At 35.7% G+C, this 21,761-nt stretch overlaps 1 protein-coding gene across 11 annotated transcripts in view; it reads right to left on the bottom strand.

The window, feature by feature from the left end:
• Positions 1-1,370: 1,370 nt before the first annotated feature.
• DICER1 (dicer 1, ribonuclease III) overlaps positions 1,371-21,761 on the bottom strand; it is a 70,040-nt gene continuing 49,649 nt past the window's right edge. For 10 of the 11 annotated variants that reach the window (XM_069018173.1, XM_069018172.1, XM_069018180.1 and 7 more), the window contains 12 exons: positions 20,990-21,203; positions 20,755-20,908; positions 19,093-19,275; positions 18,693-18,798; positions 18,422-18,597; positions 17,353-18,136; positions 15,776-15,931; positions 11,702-12,584; positions 9,385-9,653; positions 6,642-6,804; positions 6,470-6,545; positions 1,371-6,173 (listed from right to left, as the gene is read on the bottom strand). In XM_069018173.1, the coding sequence (XP_068874274.1) occupies positions 6,008-6,173; positions 6,470-6,545; positions 6,642-6,804; positions 9,385-9,653; positions 11,702-12,584; positions 15,776-15,931; positions 17,353-18,136; positions 18,422-18,597; positions 18,693-18,798; positions 19,093-19,275; positions 20,755-20,908; positions 20,990-21,203 (3,330 nt within the window). In that variant the 3' untranslated portion in view covers positions 1,371-6,007. Of the gene's footprint in view, positions 6,174-6,469; positions 6,546-6,641; positions 9,654-11,701; positions 12,585-15,775; positions 15,932-17,352; positions 18,137-18,421; positions 18,598-18,692; positions 18,799-19,092; positions 19,276-20,754; positions 20,909-20,989; positions 21,204-21,761 lie in introns of those variants that run through there. The other variant, XM_069018181.1, reaches the window with a different exon arrangement.

Genomic DNA, 21,761 nt, shown 5'->3' on the forward strand with positions numbered 1-21,761 from the left:
AACCTGACCTCCTCTTATGGCAAGGTAACCCACCTAGCTGATACAGGAAAGGCAGTAGATGTAATTGTTTTGGATTTCATGAGCTTTCAATACCGTCTGTCACAGTATCCTCCTGGTCAAAATGTCCAGCACACAGCTGGATAAACACATGGGATGGGTGAGCAACTGGCTCACGGGTCAGACACAAGGGGTTACAGTGAATGAGGTGACATCAGACTGGGGACCTGTCACTAGTGGGGTTCCACAGGGCTCCATCATCAGCCCTCTGCTCTTCAAAGTCTTCATTAATGACTTGGATGCAGGATTGGAACGGATACAAAGCAAGTTTACAGACAAAATACATGGCCACCTGCCTTTGAAGCAGAACCTCGACTGATTTTACACCTTGACTTTCTGGAGAACTGAGTCTGTTTCACAGTGCTACCCAGCAAGGAATGGACCACTTTTTAATCAAGCTGAGGCAGCCATACCTCACCTCATTTTGCCACAATTAACAGGATATAATGGCATCTTCAACTAATTTTTATTATTTTCAGACCAATTTTCCTGCAGACAACTTGGGGAAAGAAAGCTTTCTTATTTGACTCCCTTGCTAGAACTGGGGAGGTGGGGGCTGTGTTACCCTTATTAGCCTACACACTGGAGCTTAAAGGGCCTTACCCTTAAACGCCACTCCTCCAAATCCCAGAAAAAGCGATCACTGTGCTTAACAGCAGCCCAGCAGGCTTTTCTCTATAACTTAAGGCAAAACGTGCAGTAAAAGTTGCCCACTGCAGATGCCAAACAAGCGACTGCTGCATTGTGAAATCGTCAGAAAGGAATACTCCTGATCTTTGTCTGACAGGTCTGACTTGTCTCCATGAAAGATGCATGACACTACTGTGCCAGTCAGAGCACTGCACAAGCACACTTTCAATATTCAGGATGTGCAAAATACTAACAGAAAACAAAGAGAAAAAGAATGAAATTGCTGTTATTAATGCTGAGACTATTAGCTTATATTAACATACTATTCTTAAAACATCTGCCAGTCATACAAACTTGTGTTACAGAACCCTTGTGCTCTGGGGCCTCCCACACCAACAGACATTTTGCAGGTATAATGGTCAACACAGAGATCAAATTGTACCACATACACCATCATTTTTAACCTGAGTGTCCCTTAAGAGTCTTCACATAGCTATGAAGACAGTTCATCCATCAGAGGAAGGAGACAAGCAGACTTATCTTTAAACAAGGTCAAGAAATATTGTTTTCACAAATGTTTTCACAATTTTTTTTAAATTTAGACTGAACAGCAACTTTTTGGTAAACTCTAGAAGATTTATGGAGAGATAAATAGGAATTTTAAAAAAATCGAAACAACAATACAAGGTGAACAGACCATAACTTTATTGGAGATATACTCAGCTACAATTATTACAAAAAAACTATTAAAGGTAATTGTGATCCATAAGGTGCAGATTGCAAACTTCTGCAGCATGATTACAGTATGAATGAATTACATTTTATGTCCCTTAAAGACAGCTGCAGCATGTGATGGTAAATATTTTATTGTCCATCAAATTATATTTGTTATTCTTTCTACTTGATTTTAACCATCTTTTCAGTCACACTATTTACAATAAAAAAGCCTGCAATTTCCAATTATTGTTCACAAACATTTTTCTCCCTAACTTGCTGCTGCAGAAAATTCTGAGTGCATCTACAAAGCAATTAAAGTAGTCTGTGGTTGCCATTCAAATAAAAGAGGGAAAACCCCAAGGACTTTATTGGATGAAATTTACTTTTAAGAAATGTAGTTAGCTTTGATAGAAGTTAATTTTAACTGCTAGTGGAGTATACTACAATGACCTCTAGATATTTGCTAACATAATTCATATTGAGTTACAGCTGATATTTAGATTACATTTGATGGTCATGAACTGTAGTGTTTAAAGTTTAAAATCTAATATGAAAGTAAAGAAATTGACTTCTTGAATATTAGAGCAACTGAAAAAGGATCAATGTCAGTAATTAAGTACCAAAAATCAAAATGCTTCTTGCTTCACTCATGTAAAAAATACAGAGATTTCCATAAGAATGTGTTCACGGGGAACCCCATCCAAAACAAACCCAGAATACTGTCAGAGTCAAGTGCAGTATCACAGCAGACCACGATGCTATTTGTCATTTTCAGATTGCATATGCTACTGTGACTGAGATACTAAGAATTCATTTTCTGTACAGATAAATGCATAGAATATGTAGCATATGTTATGTCATATGCAGTAACATAAACCCCCCACATTTTCCAGTTGATGGTTCTGTATTTGCTCACAAGGAGGAAAAACGAAACTCTGCAACATACATGCAAGCACAAGATCTTCAGGTATGTAAATGAATGCAGTTCCATTACTAAAATGATACCACATCAATTTGCACTAGCTGAGGATCCAGCACCTCATCCCTGGGCCACCACTATGTTCCTCCCCAGCACCGAAACTGGTTCTTGTTCAAGGTCATAACTACTGTATAATGAGACTTAAAAATAGTAGGCTTTTTTTTTGTATGGACTTTAGCAGCATCAAGCTGAACAAACACTTCAGAAGTCACTACTGGGCACTCAATATTCAGACTGAACAGAGATTTAGTTAAGGTTGACAAATTACTAGGGGCTGTCTTCTCCCAAAAACTATATTATATGTGTTAAATGTTGGTTTGTTCAGAGATAATTACTGGAGTGTCAGTCAGAGGTCATTCTAATGTTACTTACTTCACATAACAGTAAAATGATGTAGTAGAAAAATAATAGCTTTAAAATACAATCAAGAGGTGTTACACATCTTTGTTGTATTTTTCCACATACAGTAAAAATGCCACAGACGTTACAAATGACCTATTTAAGTTGTGCAAGTAAATGACACATTGCAGGCATTAAAAACTATCTTTTTCAAAGTCATTAAATCAGAACAGCAGCAAGGCCAAACCACATTTTTCCTCTCTGTTAAGCATTTTTTCCTTGAAATGAGGTAAAGCATGGTACCAAGTGCAATGCTTATTTGTGCTACATGAACAGAACAGCGCAAAAAAAAAGCCATAAAAATTAAAACACAGCATAGTTAGGAGGACTGTTTAAAAGTACAGTATAACAGGACTTAGATAAAAAACCCCAAGGTTCATGCCAATTAACCCCCACACTATTTATGATGAGCCTGTGTGGTTGTTTTTGAAGATGGGCTGCAACAGTCCGCTTACACTTGTGCTTACAGCATGTCAAGTGATTTCTATCCCAACCTTCAAATGATCAGATTTAGGTCTTTAATAGCATACACTGTCCAGTATCAAAATCATATCAACTGTAGGGTAAAACACACAGATGTATAACATGGAAACTAATAAGGATTTTCTGTCTCAAAGGATAAAAAGTATTTCAATGAGGTCACACTGGAAAAAATCGTGGCATTTAAAATGCATTTAAAAATGCATCAGCAGCAGAAACTACTTTATAGTCAGCCACTACACATTTTGGATGTCCAATTCATACGCTTTATCTAGTAACAAAGTGATCATTAAACTGTTCTGAAACACAAAGTAAGTTCAGCTGATTTTCTCTGCACCCAAACACTCCATAACCACTTCACTGCTAACAATTACCTGAAACCCCTGAGAATCTATAACCTTGTAACAATCAGTAAGAATTTTAGGCATTCAAAGAATAACTGAAATTTTAGTTTTTCATAATGCAATTAAACTACTTAAGACTTTCTTGATGATCTGATTTGACCTGCTGATTGATGTCTGGCCAGAATTGTTGACATCAGTAATCATGCATTTTCACTAAGAAACTTCAGTCCTACCACAAAGAGTGAGCTATAGCTTGAGTCAGTGACTTTTTTTTTTTAGTTTTGTAAGCAGCTAATGCAAAGCAATTTACATTTAAGAATTTGGACTGCATGTTTTTATTGTTCTGTATCACCGTATCATTTACACTTGCAGTTCTTATACCTCCTTCTTATATTTTCATGACTGAAGTACCAAACAAATATTAGACTTTTTTATAAGCTAGTATTTTAATTCTTGGTCTGACTCCTATAACAAGCAGCTTTCAAATTCAAGAATGGTCCTTTTCACAGACTGAAAAGTGACTGAGATAGCAAATATATGAACTTTTGAAAACTGTATTTCAGAAAAGCTTAATGTCTGTCCCTTGTCACTAAGGCATTTACTTTATTTTTTTGTTAAGAAAGCAAGAGCTGACAGTTTTTGTTTTGTTTTAGTGTGCATTTGTGAGGAAAGGAATAGGGTTTAAAAGCAGGAAATACAGTATTTGTTTGTAATTTAATTCATAAGACACAGCATCAAGTTCAAACTATTGTGCTGGAAAACATTAAAACACCTTGCTCTGCTTTCTCAAACTTCAAGCATAATTAACAGGGCAAAATTGCAGCAAACCTCTACTGATACTGGTGGGAATACAAGACCCACAGCTTTTTTTTAAAAGGTAAATTAAGAGGTATTATAGTTACAGTGCAAAAAATTAAAATTTCAAGCATAATACATAAACATAGCACCAAAACAGAAAAAAACCCAATGCATGCAAAAATAAAAAAGGAAAAGAAGAGAAAAAAAGAACTGAGGTATTTAAGTGAAGAGTGCCTACAAAAATCTAATTAAAGAAGTATAGGCAAAGCCTAAAAAATAAAAGTATGATTTCCCCCCACGCTCCCAGTAGACCAAAACACCAATGAGCTAGTTTCTCTAAATTAAGGACCTAAATCACAGATGTATCAAAAGTACGGCAGTTATATCTCAAACATCAACTTTCATGTTATTTAACAGCACAGCTTTGGTAGATGAAATATGCATGCAACTCTGAAAAACAGTAAGAAATTTACGTGGAAATATCTCTAAGTGTAAAGGTGCTCTGTTTGTTAAATACGTAACCAATTGACTATAAAATCTGCAGCATATCTTAGGTGTGATATGTCTAAGGTTATTTTGTTAGTGACAGTTTGCACTGTGCAATTATTTGTTGCTGTTTCCAGTATTGGAACTATCTAGCTTGCAGGTTTGTGTAAAATTGGAATTTTAGCCAAAGACCATATTTCGTTTATGGTATAAAAAAAACTGTAGACTAACCACCTCCTCAGAATTGTTAAAAATAACCTAATTACATATATATGAATATAATTTCTATTATAATCCTGTAATAAGTCACAGCTATAGTAATGAGTTGTACTGTAAATATAGAGCTGTATCATTGTAAAATGCATAACAAAATGAAGGGAATGTAAAACAGTTTGTTCCAAAAAAGATCAGAAATTAAAGATTATTAATGAGGGTTTATTTATTTTTAAGGCAAGAACCTTTTTTTATGCAAGACTGTGTGGCATAAGGAAACCGAAGTTTCACTCTACCAGTATGCCAGCCATTTCAATTAATATCTGTCCCTAACAAATAAGTGCAATAATGATTGGGAATGCCATCTTAATGTAAGAAGATGACATGGAGAGAAAAAAAAAGGAAAATAAAAAGGAGAATACTGGCACACTTAATCTTTCTTATACCCAATCATCCAGTACAGTTTATCAACTGCTTTATGACTGGCACTAGTGCACAGATTGAAGAATTTCAAGGTTACTATATATAAATCTAGCAACTGCATTAGGCATAAGCTCCCTGGCCTTCTAATACTAAGCAAAGCTGTACTGACAAGAAAAGTAAACCAAAAAGACCTGACAACAATTATTCTGAACACTTGCTAAATGTCATCATTAAAGCACTCTCGTGATTAAACAAAGCAGAAGTGAGGAAAGAAGACAAGATTGTGTTTGCGCAAAAAACTATAACTACAATTAGTTCCAAAATTTTATACATGTTAAATGTTTTGTTACCTATTCTGTTATCAAACAAACTTTAAATTCTGTCTTCCAATTTGTTCCTCTCAACATCAACTTTTTTTTTTTTAAATTTGCTTTATTTGTATGGTTTTTTTTCCCCATTTCATCTATTTTTAAGAGGAGTCTCAGCTGTTTGGGACCTGAGGTTGATTTGCTTTGAGGCTTCGTAGTGCTCTTCTTGCAGCTGCAGATTTGGCAATCCTGTAGCTTCTGCCAACACCTTTAAACTTTCCCTTTCCTACAACTTCCACTGTAACTCTGACCTTTCCATCGTAAGTTCTTTCCGCAGGACTGCAAAAATATACACAAGAATTACTTACTGCCTAGGCAAGTTAATGTGAAATAAGAGACCAACATTCTTTTTTCTACAGAAGTTAAAGCAGTAAAATTAAACAGAAATCATTACATTTCTCAGAAAGCTATGCAAGCAAAAAAAAATAAAGAACAGTGGACCCAATGATGATGTTAGCTGCTTAGTGCAAAAGAAATTACAAGTACTTTGTGACATTTAAAAATTCTCAGTAGTTCATGAAGCAAAGCTTAGAAACATTTTCTGTCAGTGTGTATGGAAGAAAGCACATCCTTACCTAAATTTGGCTGTCTCTGGCTCCATCTCCAGCAGCTCTCGCACTGGGGAACGGGGCACATTAGCAGAAAATTTTTCTATTTGGAAAAAAAAGCGAAAAACAAAAATTAGCTTTGTTCTTTTTATAGCAGATGGCACTTAATTATTAATAATTTTCTGAAAGCTGGCAATACCTATTAGTGGCCTCATCATTGGATAGTACACTTGCCAAACCATTTCCAAAGACATTCCACTATCCATATAAATGGCACCAGCAAGGGACTCAAATATATCCCCCATGGCCTTTGGTACTTCAATGTCTTCCTCTTTTTCTTCATCTTCTTCAGATCTTCTGAGCTGTTTGCAATTAAAAAAAAAAAGAGAAGGGTGGGAGGGAGAGACAAGGGGATGGGGAAAGAGAGAAACGATTGCTTCACTTACAGTAAAACAAAGATCTTCAGAAATGTAAGCTCTTTTATATCCTATATCCTGTGCTGCTTCCTTTAAGTTTTTAATTGACAGCTTTCCACAGCAAAATTGTTGTTTTATTCCCCAGCGAAACCAAGCTGCTGGTTACATCATTTTTCAAATATGGAAAAAAAAATCCCAAACACCACTGTGTACAAGGAACTTTTATGCTTTGTGAATTCTTTCTGTGATAATTCTGTAGGATTTCACCGTGGGTTTGTTTTTTCCAATTAGAACCAGGCTTCTATCAGTTAATACTAGAAAGCTACCCATAACAAAGGAAGAGTTCACACATGATGTATCTCCCAAAAAGAGACACCTAAAATCTTTAAGTCCAGTCTCTGGATGAAAGTTGCATGTACCTCTTCTTACCTTATTTACCCCTGAAGACAAACACAAAACAAGCACTAGTAACATAAGACATTAATAACTGAAAAACGATACCACCAGACTGAGCTGACAGGCACATTTAGGTATTTAGGTGCAGCAGGCAGTGTTTTCTTCTATGCTACCAATTTAAGACAATAGTCTATTCTCATTATCAAAAACGAACTTTCAGTGTATGTCTTAAAGGTCTTGAGCTAATCTAATCCTTTTACTAAAATACTTTAAACACATGTAATATACATTGCCCTAACTACAAACAAAGTAACTTGGAAAGAAAGTTTTTGACCGTTATACTACTCTGCCTAAAGAGAAATAAGCTTCTGTCAGTCTTCTCCCCCAGCAGCTACTCTCTCACTCCATTTGGGGTTTAAAATCCAGTTCAGTCCTCTTAAGAGTGACCATAATACTTCATAAACGTGTTCCACCCAATATTTCTACCTGAAATAAATCAAACAAGTAGTCAGACCTGATGTATACAGCAATCCAAATGGGAATTTTGACGTTAAAAACCAAGTTCAACTGTTTTAAATAGTGTACTTCATACCAAGTGTAAACTGAAGCACTTTTGCATTATACTGCAATAACAGAAGAAGAGAGAAACTACGAGCTATAAGGTAAGGGACAGATGTTTCATGAGTGAGATTTGAAAAAACAGAAGAGCAGATGACATGGAGACACACATGGAAACCAGTCCAGCTGGCATCAACTGCAGAAACAAAGACTCTTACACTAAGTGATGAAATAAGAGTTTCAGTAATTCAGTGCCAGACCAAGATAGGGAGCAGGCGTAGGGAGAGTGAAACAAGGATTTTATTTGAAACAGCTATCACACAATTTGGTTTCAACTTTGGTAAAAGTTTCTTTTTGCATACTAGGAAAAACTGAACAAAGTAAAAAACACCACTAAAAGCTCTTAAAGTAAGTTCCTAGTCTTTTCACTCATATTGTAGAGAAAACAAAGAGAGAAAAGAGCTCGCTCCTCTAATGTAAAGTAATTTCTATTATCTCAATTTCAGTGACAAATTTCTTTTTCAATCTTGAAGGAATTTTTCCCATAAAACATGGTTTTCACTCTGCAACAGAGCACATATATGTGACTGAAGTATTTTGATTCCTAAAGTTTTAAAGTGTCTACTGGAAAGAAAAATTACTAAATACAAAAAAACCCATGCTTATTTAGTGCTGGCATATTGTCCGACAGAATATTTTTTAAGAGGCTGGTCAGTTTTTCAGAAGACAAATTATTATGGACATCTGTTGGGTAAAACTTTTAAAAGAAGGAAAATGAGAAGTCTATCTCTTCCAGATCCTGACTAGAATTTAACTCACAAGGCCCTTGGTCCCAGAGATGTCCTAACCAGCTTATGTAAATGAATTACTTTTATCACATTCTCCAGAAAATAGAGGTTCATTAGCATCAGCTTTCCTGCACAGCACAAGAGATGACCTGTGTTTGCAGGTCTTCAGTGAAACTATTTTTCAAGTGGCTTAGTTGAAAGATGCATACAATGTTTCCGTGGCTAGCAGATATAAAGCATTTAGGAGCATGTCAGACATACTTGATTAAAGAGCAGTAATATCTCCTCCAGTAAAAATCGTAAGAAAAAAAAGCAGAAATCTCTTGTCAGTGTACTACATTTAATAGTCCCAGCATTGTGCCAAGGTAGTTTTGTTCACGGTGTTGTATGGATACCTTACCCTGAGTCAGCACTATGTGATTTGGCAACTTTTCATCACAATTTTATGCTGCAGTAGTGCTTCCTATCAGCTGGTAAAAGCAGCAAGCTAAATGTGTATGTCTGTGTCCCACATTGTTCTAACATCAGAAGAGCAAGACAACTACTAAAATCAAGTGCCACAGAGAAACCTAGAGGCAAATTGCTTTCAAATTAATTAATTTCTGTAAGTTCTAATTGATTTTATGCTTTCTGAAGGCTGTATTTTACTTTGAATATTGCATCCTTCATTACTGGGAGCCTGCTTCTTTGGCTGCTGTGTGCATAAAACATTACAAAAATGCTAAGAAATCCAGTGACATGCTTCAAATCAGATACTGAACATATTTCTTCTACTTCCACTAACCTCAGAATCCATTCCTTGCATTTCATTCTTTTCCATTTGAAACTGCACAAAGTCATCAATAACATGAAACAGTTCAGGAGAGACAGCTTTGAAGTACTTGTGGTAGTCATACTTTACAGCTAATGATGCAAAAATGGTATTATTGACTAGAGCAGATCGTAGGTCAGTAAGAACTCCTGGAGAGTGTTGCCGTGGGTCTTCATAAAGGTGCTTGGTTATGAGGTAGTCCAAAATTGCATCTCCCAGGAATTCTAAGCGCTGGTAACAATCTTAAAGCATTGGAAATAAAAGAATGTACAACAACACAATTAAGTTTAACACACACATTCTTTCCAGGCTTTCTGGATAAGAAGTTTGGTACACTGCCATGTAAATTCCACAAACTAACCAATGCTCAGAGAAGACAATTTGTTTTTTAAAAGAAGTATCCTTGTGTTTAAAGAGACTGCTGATGAATTACTAAAAAAAAAAAAGAAATCAGGAAAAACAGGACCTATATCTAGTAATAAAGCCAATATTGAACAAAACGTTAATTGCCAGGCTAGAAAAACAGCTGTGTTTATAATCAATTAATACTTTTACTCAAGACCTTCACGTGCTGAGAAACATCAAAAAGTAAAATTAAGAGATTCTGCCAGCAGGCTGATCTGAAAACTGTAACAATTAAAACTAAAAAAAAATAGAAAAAAAAGTAAAAACAATAGAAAAATCAATATATTAAGATCAGGGGAACACAAAATCTGAGTTTTTTGTCTGATTTGCCACATGTTAAGACACCTTTAACAAAGATCCCTATTTAGAATATGTCTTTTAAACTGGAAATTAAAATTGTCAAGCCTTTGCTTTTTTGACAATTGACAGGGGCCATGGGAAGAGAGAGCTAAGAACATCTATTTTTAGAATACAAACAAAAGCAAAAACTCTCCTGAAATGCAAATAGGGGTAGGTATGTTGAGAAGGAAGAAGACAAATTACTACAGAAGTTACCATGAGAGTGAAATGACTAGCACTAAGTTGCTTTTATAGCAGCCGAACCTAAGACACTGCCAGATCTCAACTGCTAGCTACTCCTTAAAGAGAAAAAGTTACAGGTAACAGCTGTTCACAGCTGTCTCACTTGGTAAAAAGAAATGAAATCAAAAGTTTTCCTACAGTTTCAACAATATAATTTCAACCAGACACTATGCCTCAAGGTTTCTGGTAGTGTATACAGATTATTTATGTATGTATAAAAATAAAGGAATCATCTACCTTCAATACGTTTTGTGAAATATTTGTAAAAAGTAAATACACATGGGTAATATCACCTACAATGAAAAACCAAAGGAGTGCTTCTGTGTTTTGTCAGAACTGTTTCCCAATGTAGCAGCATTTCAGAATTACTGATTTCTTTAATGAAAGCAGAGCTTTCTCACTCCTTCGAATAAGGGACCAATTCACTATGGGGAAAAATTCAGACTGCTGACTGCAAAGAAATTTGCCAATCACTAGAAATAGGGTTGGAATTTTACCATGGCTTGCTTCTGATTGCATATTATTGTAGGAAAATATGAAAAGTTTTAGAATGAACAAATATTACATTAATTAGTATAAGCAAGAGCAATTTAAAGATCACAGAAACACAAATTTCTACTGCCATAAAATCTTTTATGAGATCATGTACAGAAACATTAAACATTTATCTGAAACTAATATTTAGTCTGATTTAGTCAATTACTTCAAATTCTGACTTCAAATATTTACTCAATAAAATGCCTAGACTTAATTTAAGACTTTGAATTCACAGCTTCAAAGGGAAGTCTCCCCATTCTGCAATCCTATAGATTATTCAACTAATAAAAGCTGTAGTCTACAGTTCATCTTGAGAAGTACAAAGTGTAACATTCTTGGGATTCAATTACAGAACAAATTTGCTAAATATATTTGCAAAATATGACTGCTATTTCCTGAAGTACATGGCAATTTTCCAAAGTTCTACAAGAACTAATTTCCATTAAATGAGGATCTAATGTCAGTCATATACAGCTGGTGATAGGACATTTATCATAGATGCTGTTTCCTGAAACTTGGTGAGGCCTCAGTAAATATATTCTATCTGCATGAACTCAAAATATGAATAACCACCAAGATACAAATTGAGCAAGTATCCCCCTCTAAATAGCAAGCAAAATACTGTTTTTTAAGATATTGTATGCCAAGACTATTCTAACATGCAATGTCTAAAAAAAGTATATATATATATGGGAACACAAGATACTACTTCTCTTGCTTTTGCAATATGGGGAAAAAACTATAGAGCTTTTTGAAAACAACTTACCAGTAATGGTATTATAATGGTAAGAGGCATGAGTAAATGCCTGAAGAAGATAAGCCTTGTTCTTAAAACTGTAATTTATTTTCTTCTCAAAGTTTTCAAAACCAGAAATAAGGTGATTTAGGGTTTTTTCAGCATCTGGGTGATCAAACATACACCTTGGTGGAATCTTCAAACAGCCATACTCCAGGTCTTTACACAGAGAAGGCTCTGAATTAGCTACAGAAGCAGAAACAGAATCTGGTGAAAGGTTTTTCTGCTCACTGTTACAGTTCTCTCCGGTAGCACACAAAGTGCCTTCCCAATCAGTCTTTTTAATTACAGGGAGCACCTTCAGCCCCAATGAACACAGGAAAAGCTGAGCAGCTCTTTCACCACAGCTGGTCAGATAGCAGCCCAACAGGGCTTCCACACAGTCTGCAATGCTCTTGTCAGCAATACACTGCTCCGTATGCAAGTCATAGGAGATTGACTGTTTTCCTGCATCAACACCACAGTTTTCTTCTGATGGATTCCAGAAGCCCACTACAAAATCATCTTCTTCAACAGCCTTGCTAGGATCTAGATAGCACATAGCATCCCAAGAGCTATAGTCAAAATCATCAAAATCTGATGAACACTGAACATTACCCATGGATGACTTTTTGGGTGCTTTCCATTCATAGTTTGAATCAGTGGTTGAAAAGTGTGAGAGTGAAATTTTCTTCACAAAAGCCCCTGATCCCATTAACATATTATCAATGAATTTGATATGCTCCTGATCATACTCCAGAAAATCATCTTCAAAGTCTGTTTCTTCCTTGGGCAACCTCCACATTAGGTCTTCATTCTCTTCATCATCATTATAATCATCAAGTTTACCATTAGCCAACATGTTTTCCTTTGTCTATGAAAGAACACAAAAAAATGGTGCTGAGGAGGGAAATGAGATACTTTTACTTCAAAAATATTAGAAAAGCAGGATTTGAGAAGTGTCTGCTAATAATAAGACTGATTTTTTTATGTTCCTAAATAATTACATTGTCCGATCAGATGCACAGTACAACCTCAACTTACACTAGCGTTCCAAGACTAAAATAGTTGTCCTGGAATACAAACTCTCTGTTACTAACCTCCAATAGCATGTGTTCTACACATAACACATGCTGCATTTCACAGGAACCTGTGCTTGAACGTGATGCACACACAATGAACTTTATATCCACGGAACATTATATACTTGCACATCAAAGTAAACAATAGAAAATTCTAAATTAACAAATTTTAGAGAAGTACAAGAAAGTTCCGGGTCCATCCTTCTCTCTAGCTGCTAAATAAGACTATTACAAATGTTGAATCAATGCAATTTTGAAGATTCTTTCTACACCTTTCTACGTGGAAAACTCACTAGGTGGGGGGTTTTTTCAGTCTTTTTTTTTTTTTTTACAGGCTATGCTTCTAGCCCTAACTAATAAAAGGCAAAATTGTCACCAATTTTCTAATACTTACATACACATCCACAACAGCAAAATTAACCATGTCTCATGTCTTTTCCCTGCTCATATTGAACAAATTGGTATGGACTGATGTAAATTACAAAGTGAACACAAATATTCCCAAATTATATAATGCTTTACAATTTGCCATGGCTCCTATCCAGGAAAGCACTTAAACATATTAGCTAAATGCACTAGTAGTCTTCCTAACATCAAAAGGACTATTAACAGGCTCAACACAGCAACACTGATGTCAGTGGGAATTCTGCCACTGAATTTGATAGGAGCAAGATCAGATTCAAAGCACTTTCCTGGACTGGGTCCTGAAAGCCAACAACATTTTGAATCAAGTGAAATAGCCTTTATCTGCCCTGAACCTATGTATGTCATATTGTAGGGCTCAGTCACTAAATCTTGCAAATCTGTGAACCAGATGCTACCATGGGGGATGCTTCCCTTTGGGCAAAATGCACACCCATCCAGAGGTGTGGATGGGTGGCAGCCATTAGGGGCACTAGGCAGCACTTAAAACTCTCTAAGGATCAAACAGATCTCTGTTCTCATCGGGATGGACCAGGCTTAGTCAAGTTTAGTAATGAGAGGAGAGGAAAAAAAAGTGGCTATAGAAGTTCTTAGTTTAGACAATCTGCTGAAAGAATTTCTACTGCTGTAATTACCCATCTCACTCACACACAGAAGGGACTTCTGTAACTTAAATTGATCAGAAAGAGATATCAAAACTGGATTTAAGGCAATTATTTTGTATACTTGTAGTAATATAATACTTAAGATTAATTTAATCACTCCCAACAAAGGCAAGTACTGCTTTTTTTTCTTGATACATACCACCTGTCACATTTACAACTGAAAAAAACTGTCTGAATGAGGCATGCCTACATGAATGCTCCAAAACAGATTTTGGCATCTGTTTTTACAAAGATGTAACAAAATATAAATTTTTACTGTAATTTCATTCACAAGTTTCTTAAAAAAAAATTTAAGTAGCAGGACATCTACATGAACTATTCTAACATTGTCTGTACATTACTTCTTGTACATTAGAAAAAAACCTCTAAGGGATAAGGATGAGCAGTGGCTAAAGAAGACAGCCATTCTGACAATTGATTTTTTTGTCATTAAAATTTAAAAAATAATCAACGATGAACCCCAGAAGAAAGAATTTTTCCTAAATAATACCCGACTAATTTTCAGGAAGTTATTGCGAAGAAATAAAAAAGGTGAAGAAAAATACACGTTAAGTGCTTTTTTTCATGCTTTCTTGAAGATTAGCCATTTGATAAAATGAACGAAGAAAGATTCTTCCCTTAACAAAGCTTGATAAATACTAACATTTGACTACAATCTTTTAGCAATAATTTGTCATAATGAGATCTCTATTTTCAGTTATAGACCATCAGCCCATGGACGGAGAATGAAATTTACATCCAAGAAAACAAAATATCTACTTGGCATAACCTCCCCCCGACCACTATTTACTTGCATTACTCTCAGCATTTTGGTCTGAAACTGTGTGTTTTATTTACAAATAAACAGCGACTATCAAAGAGGAAGAGGCCACTGAAAAGTTGTGGAAAACTGAAACATTTTAAAAACCAACAATTAGCTCCAGTCCCAAACATACTATCTCATTTTCCAGAAAGGTATAGCATGAAGTCTTTTTTAAATGAAATCTTGGCACAATACAGAACCACAATAATCAGGTTGTTTTATTCTGCAATAAACATTTATTTGCACAGTACATCCACCTAACAGTCCTCTCATGTGCCCTCTGGTGGTTCTACAGTCTGAGTGTGGTCTTCAGAACGGGAAAAAAGAAAGATGTCCCTCCACCTCCTTCCCCTGAACTCCAAACCAGTCTGAAACATTTCAAGGTCATGTTACTGACTGCTGTGATCGCTGGTATTTCTGAACATGCCCTTCTACTCCCAGCATGTCAGAAAATAGTGTGAACCTTTCCTCACTAAGATATGTCATTGTGAAGCATTTGGTGGTAAGACTGAGGGTGTCAGACAGCGAGAGCGCCTAAGCCAGCACTGTATTTTACATGAGGAGCAGCTCTCAGTCATACCCTTGGGTGTAGCTACCAGCCATCAATATCAGACATTTTCTCAAGCCAGTTCTACTCTTCAATCTGCCTCAGCACTATGAAAAACATCATCTCTTTTTCATATATTCTATAAAGGCGAACTCGTTCTTTATTACAAAACAGACTGTTCTGTCTGAACATATTACAGCTAAAGCAGAGATGATAATACCATTTAAAACTTCCAACAGAAACTTCTGAAAAACTCCTGGGAGCAGGCTAACTGTCAGCAGAAAAGCTTTTCTTCTCTGCTTCTCCATTAATATCTACACTCATTACTGGATGATGTGCAATTAATTTCCTTACTTCAGATTCTGGTTAGAATTGGTTTTCTTCTCATTTTCTTACAGAGAAGTTTTAGAAAGAAAAGAAATATACAGATTTACCTTTTTTTTTTCTGAAAACAGCAAAATAACTGGGGGTGGTGGGATGAGGTAGGGGTGAAAGAATACAGACACACAAGTAACTACTTGTCAACACAGTTAAATAAATTCATACCATTTCATCTTTCTCCCACTTGTCAGTGTTGCTCTTGTCCTGATTTACTATGTAACCAGGAGGAAGCCAATTGACTGGGGGATCAAAAATCGACACCACCATGCGACTCGGCAGTCCTTTCTTTTTTCCAAGGCGATACAAGTTACAGTTGCTGACCTTGAAGAAGAACATTCTGATAAACCTCTGGACATACACTTACACAAATAGGCTAAAATGCAAAAGGAGCAAAAAATGTTATGTGTCAAGCTGGATCTTGTTCTATTATGCATTTTCTCCAGTTCTAAAAAGGGAGTTCAGCTTTTGTAATACAGTAGAACCAACTCAAAGCAAGATACACATCTTCCCTTTTTTTTATTCTGAGGCCAAGCATATTAGGTGTGACTGTTTCAGTTAAAGAAATATAATATATTACATTCTCCTTGCAAAACAAACAGATTGCTACTTTTAAAATAATAGTAAATAGAACCTGTACAAGTGCCATTTATTACCAGTATAAATAATCATCATTCAGACTACATTTGGAATGAAAAGTTCTTATTTATAGGTAGACTGACCTAAACCTTGGCAGTAGACAGTGTTAAAACAGTTCCGTATAACACCTACTAAGTCATAATCCAGATGTTATTTTGATAGCCTCTAAAATCACTTTAAGTATTTTAAAGGGAAGGGAAAAAAGCATTCTCAGATACAAATGTATTTCCTTTTCCTTTTTAACTATCAACTACTGATCTATTTTTCTCCTTTTAAATGCATTTTGCATGTTTTAAAGTCTTGAAATTTGAACTTGAACATTCAATCACTTCTTTTATTTGAACAGTGCAACTTATTTAGCCCTCCTTATTTTCCAAGATTAAACTATACAATCATTTCATTTTCAGAGTGATGCATTTTATTAGAGGTAGACAATGAATGCCTCGGCACTTAATTGAAGTTATCACATCATGTGGAAGAAAAAAACAAAACAAACAAAAGTTTTCACATGACTAATTATTCTAGCAGCAGCAGAACTGAAGACTCTGCTCCCTACTGTTAACATTTAGTGTAAAATACTATCACAAGTTTTGTTGCAACAGTTCTGTAATATTTTTTTGTTGTTTCATTTTTAAGTAACATGCTAAAAATTGCAAGGGAAGTATCTTCTTGAGGAAACAAAGGAAAGAGCAAGTAAAGGTGCAACCCAAAGCTCTGTGCTGATAACTCAATCTGTCCTTCATTCAAGCATTCCTGTTAAAGAGCTTCTACTCAATACAGCTCTAGAATTCAGCATGCCAAATGTTCTCACCAACCCAGAACTTTTAGTTCTATTCAATCTCATCCTTTCTTAGGTTCGTAATCAGCTGGTTTAGATGTCAAATTGAACTGCAGAAAACAGTTTTAATCAATCACAGTTATGGCAACATTAAGCCCACAGTCCCATATTTTTATTATTTTATAATATGCATGATACTCAATGTATAATGAAGAAAGCTGTGGAATTAAATCAACCTGTTTCCATTCAACCTTCCAGCAAAAAATTCATATATATGGCTTGTTACAGCATGCTTTTTACACAGTATGACTAGATTGTTAGTACTTACTTTTTTGCTTCTCATGTATGATAGGCGTCCCTCGTGAGCATCAGGGTAAGTGCAAAACAAGTATGTAGTGATGGCATGCTTTAAAAATGAATCGCCAAGCATTTCTAGCCGCTCCAGGTTAAACCCATCACTAGCATTTGAAAGAGTCAAAGCTTGAAGAATGAGACCAGGATTAGGACCGAGAGTTTTTGAGGAGTACCCACTGCAAGGGCTCTTTTCAGAATCTGCTCTGTCTTTTGAAAGATTAATAGCTTTTGAAGTACTGGTGGTCACTGCCATCTTGGGGCATCCATCTGAGGTAGATCTGTTAGCATTTCCATCAAGGTATTTATTACTCGGTAGAGTACATTCATTGCTGGGCTTGGGCTGGTTCTCACTGTTATATAAATTCTGAATGGGATATGAGGTAGTTGGTTGTACAGGTATTTCCTGCCTGCAGTAATTCAGCTGATTTCCTTGGCAAAAGTCTCTGTTAACTAAATCACAATTGCCATTGGCAAGATTTTTATTATAGGAAACACCATTAATTGCTGCAAGTTCTACCGAGACATCAATTTGGAGTTTACTGGGTGACTCATTGAGCAATGTTCTGTAACTCACAGACATTTGGTCATGGTTTTCTGCAGAAGAGGTTCTATTAGCACCTTGATGTGCAGCATTTTCAGGGACTACAATTGTGCTGTGCTTACAGTAATTTTCATTCTCTACTACAGAGGAGTTAGGAAGAGAGATGAAGGACTTGCTGTCAATAGACTTCTTCCATCCAAAGTCCAAGTTAGGATATCTGTAAAGATACACATGAGGTTTGTTACCAAAAAATATTAGCACAGAACAAGAAGACTCTACGTGCACATACACGTTTAAAAAGAGCCACAGCTTTCTGAAAAGCACAGTGACTGCAACATGTAACTTCACCACTCACAATCAAGTATTTTTAAACTGTGTTTCCCTGAGAAGTGACATGAGTTAAACAAGAGTTACCAGTTTTGTAATTCATGCAGTAATAGTTAAGTTTCCACCTTATAAGTCAGATATCATATTGAAAATTACCTATTGAAAAAATACATGCCTGAAATCTGCAGGAAGTGATTTAACTCCTACACCAGCATCAGTGGCTGTTTGAGCTCTTAGTTCCTCTGCTGTCAAAAGGCAGTGCAGGCGGTAAAGTATGCTGGGAAGGCAAACTGCTTTTCTCCACAATGATGCTGGAATAGGATGTATAGCACAGAGCTCAGGAACCAGTATCTGGGAGAGGAGGGGGAAAGAAAAGAATTTTCCTTGTAGAGGTAGCCACCAGATCACTTAAGAGAGTCCACTTGAACTAGATGCTTCTGTTTTACCTGTTTATTCTGCAAACTTTCCCACTTTGCTTTCCTCTTCTCAGCACTGCTTAGTGGAAGTGCTTTTCCCTTCTGATTCAAATGGCGAGGAGTCAAAAGATTAAGTCTAAAAACCATGTGAAAATACTGTGATGTAAGTACATAATTAATGAAGAGAACTTGCTACCCTAAGCTTTCTAGAGTTTCTTAGTATTCAATGCACTGTGAAGTGACAGCACCATTACCTCTAGGAAAAAATGGACACAATTTATAGTTCTTGTTACACAAGCACCTCTCAAGAAAAAAAACAGTAATTATTTTTGGAAGACATAAGCCCTCAGCTTTACCCCGTATTTTAAAGAAAAAAAAGGCACTTTACTGTCAAACTACAAACATCAGACAAAACTATGACTGTTGTTACCTTGAAGATGTGTGGTCCACATCCAGCAGTGGCTGGTTAAGATTGGTAAGGTCAAGATTGTACTTTGTTTTATAATATTCTGCAAAAGTTTCATATTCAGGGGAAGGGAATTTACTGAGTGGAGTAAGATCAGTGTATACATCAGCTACGTAGAATCGATGAGGCTGATCAAAATTTCGATATCTAAAAAAAAAATAATATTTTGGCATTACAGTAAAGCTTTTGTTAAGTTCTTCATGTTCTAACATGGTCAGGGGAAAAACAGTTGAATAGTGCACTTGAGATTTTTGGTTTATGAGGGTTTTTTTTGTTGTAGAAATCATTTATCTAGCTAACTCAAACGCTGAATGAGAAACGTGCTTTAAGACAAAGATGAATAAAGTCAATCTACAATCTGTGAAATTCCCTCTACAAGAGAAACATTTAAATTAAATAGAAGACTTAGGTCTTCCGTATGTAATACAAAATAAAGCTTTGTACAACAGTAATGGTACAAATGACAATTTCTTAATTCAAAACACCTAACAAGTTTGATATTTGGCTTTTTAGCATCTAGTCTCCTATGAGGTATTCTACATCAGTAGAAACTGAGTTCCTCTGTATACAAAGATTGTACTACCTCATGTCTAGACTGGCATTTTAACCAAGTCATCCTCCAGATCAAGTTAAAATACAAAACCTCAAATATACAGCAAGATGAATTCATAAGCCTTTCAAGGACAGTGACGTTCTTGTATTACAGGCAGAATATTAAATTTGAAACCAGACTGCTACAACATCTTTATTGTGGCTACCAGGGCTCATTGGAAACTATGGTGATAAACATGCCCAGAAGATAATAATAATGATAAAAAAATCATGAAATAAATATTCAACAATTAGATTTGCATATTATTTCATACTTCGATCTGCTGCATCATTTTAGTTTCTACTGAAATATCTAAATAGAAACTCTAAACAAGTAGTATCTCTAAACAAAATTTACACATAATTAATGAGACTTTTCAGCTTCTTTAAAAAAAAATAAAGTCTGAGGCCAAAAAACAAAGTTTAAACCTACACTTATTCTCTCTATATATTCAGCAAGTACCATTGTTTACAATATACTAGGTATAACACAAGCCAGTTAATCCATAGGGAATAATTAAGCCTCCACAAAGTCCAACAGTTCTGGAGAACTTTTGCATATGCAGTACCTAAAATGCATACCACTCAATATAAAGATGCTATTAAATGGTCTTTATCACTTGTAATTTTCCCATCTACCAACATGATACCTTCTTTTAGAGGCCTTTGGTGTGCATAAGCAGTAACCAGAGAACAGGACTCCCGTGCAATCTTCCAAACTAAAACTGGTTTTAGTAGGCCACTTCTTGATGAAGTTGCAGTGTTTAATCAGAATACTACGTAAGTTTTCTGGTGAGCTCTACTATTCCTTATAAAAAGGTAATGAATCTTGGGATACCTAAATACTTAAATCCTATTAATATAAGATTACCTACTGTTTAAAAAAAATCCTTAAATTATTTGAAACAACCAGATACCTTCAGACTAACAGCATACAGTTCTTAAAAAGCAATTCTGCTGCAGATACTAACATGCCCTTATTACAAGTTTGTATAAATACAATAGGTTCATACCTAAACTATGTAGAGTACTCACCGTGGAATGATAACTGCATCCTGGTAATCTTCTAACTTGAAAATAAAAGGCATTTCTTTTGTATACTGTGTACTGGGAATGCCTGTACGTGCCTCAGATTTCTCAATGTCTTCCATAAACTTAAAGTCAATGTCCAAAGTGCTGGAGTCATCAACTTAAAAAGGAAAATGCATAACTCAGTTTTCTAGGCTGAACTTTTCTGAGAAGTTGTAAATTACAAAAGTTTTGTTCTTACCAACATTAAGAGGTAGAACACAATAGGCTGAATCAGCTTCTGTAGGTTTGAACTCTAGTGCAGGTTTCTCAAGACGAAGAATATGTGAAAAAATGTACTGGTGGAGTCGTGTTATCAGCTCAAGCATTTGCAGAGACAGAGTAAAACCAGATTTCTTAAGCTCAATAGATATTGTAACCTCTCCAGAGCGAGTATACACAGGAAAGTGAGGAATCTAAACAAAAACAAAACCGAAAGAAATCACAAAAGAAAATCCAAAGTGGGATTCCTCTACAGAGTACTGTCTGTTTAGTTCAGATATTGAGGTAATGCTTGCCTGGCCCTACAGCAAATTGGATCAAATAGGACCAGAATTTTGAACTGTGATGACATTCAATTACAAATGAGACTGAAAGTTAAAGAATTACTGATCTGGCTTTTTTAATAGTTCTCCTTTTGTTTTACAGCTCTTGTCTTTATAAAAGCTAAGTAGAAAATGAAGTGTTTTCTCTTATGAACGAAGAAATGTGAAAACCAGCAATATTCCTGAAATGTTTTCTTATGTGGACAACAGAAAATACAATTTGAAAAAAATCTTCCTCGGCTGAGTCTCACCAACAGAAAATGCCTATTAAAAATTTTCTGAGACAAGAGGTGCCAATTTCAATTAACATGGCCTACTTTTCCTGCTGCTGCTGCAGACTAGGAATGCTGAGAGGACTTGTTACCATAGCTTTTGTATAGATAAGGTAGTGCAGTGCAGGCCACCTCTGTAGCTGGTATGTCTACTCCT

The sequence above is a fragment of the Aphelocoma coerulescens genome, chromosome 5, assembly GCF_041296385.1.
Source record: "Aphelocoma coerulescens isolate FSJ_1873_10779 chromosome 5, UR_Acoe_1.0, whole genome shotgun sequence".
NCBI classification, from domain to species: Eukaryota; Metazoa; Chordata; class Aves; order Passeriformes; family Corvidae; genus Aphelocoma; species Aphelocoma coerulescens.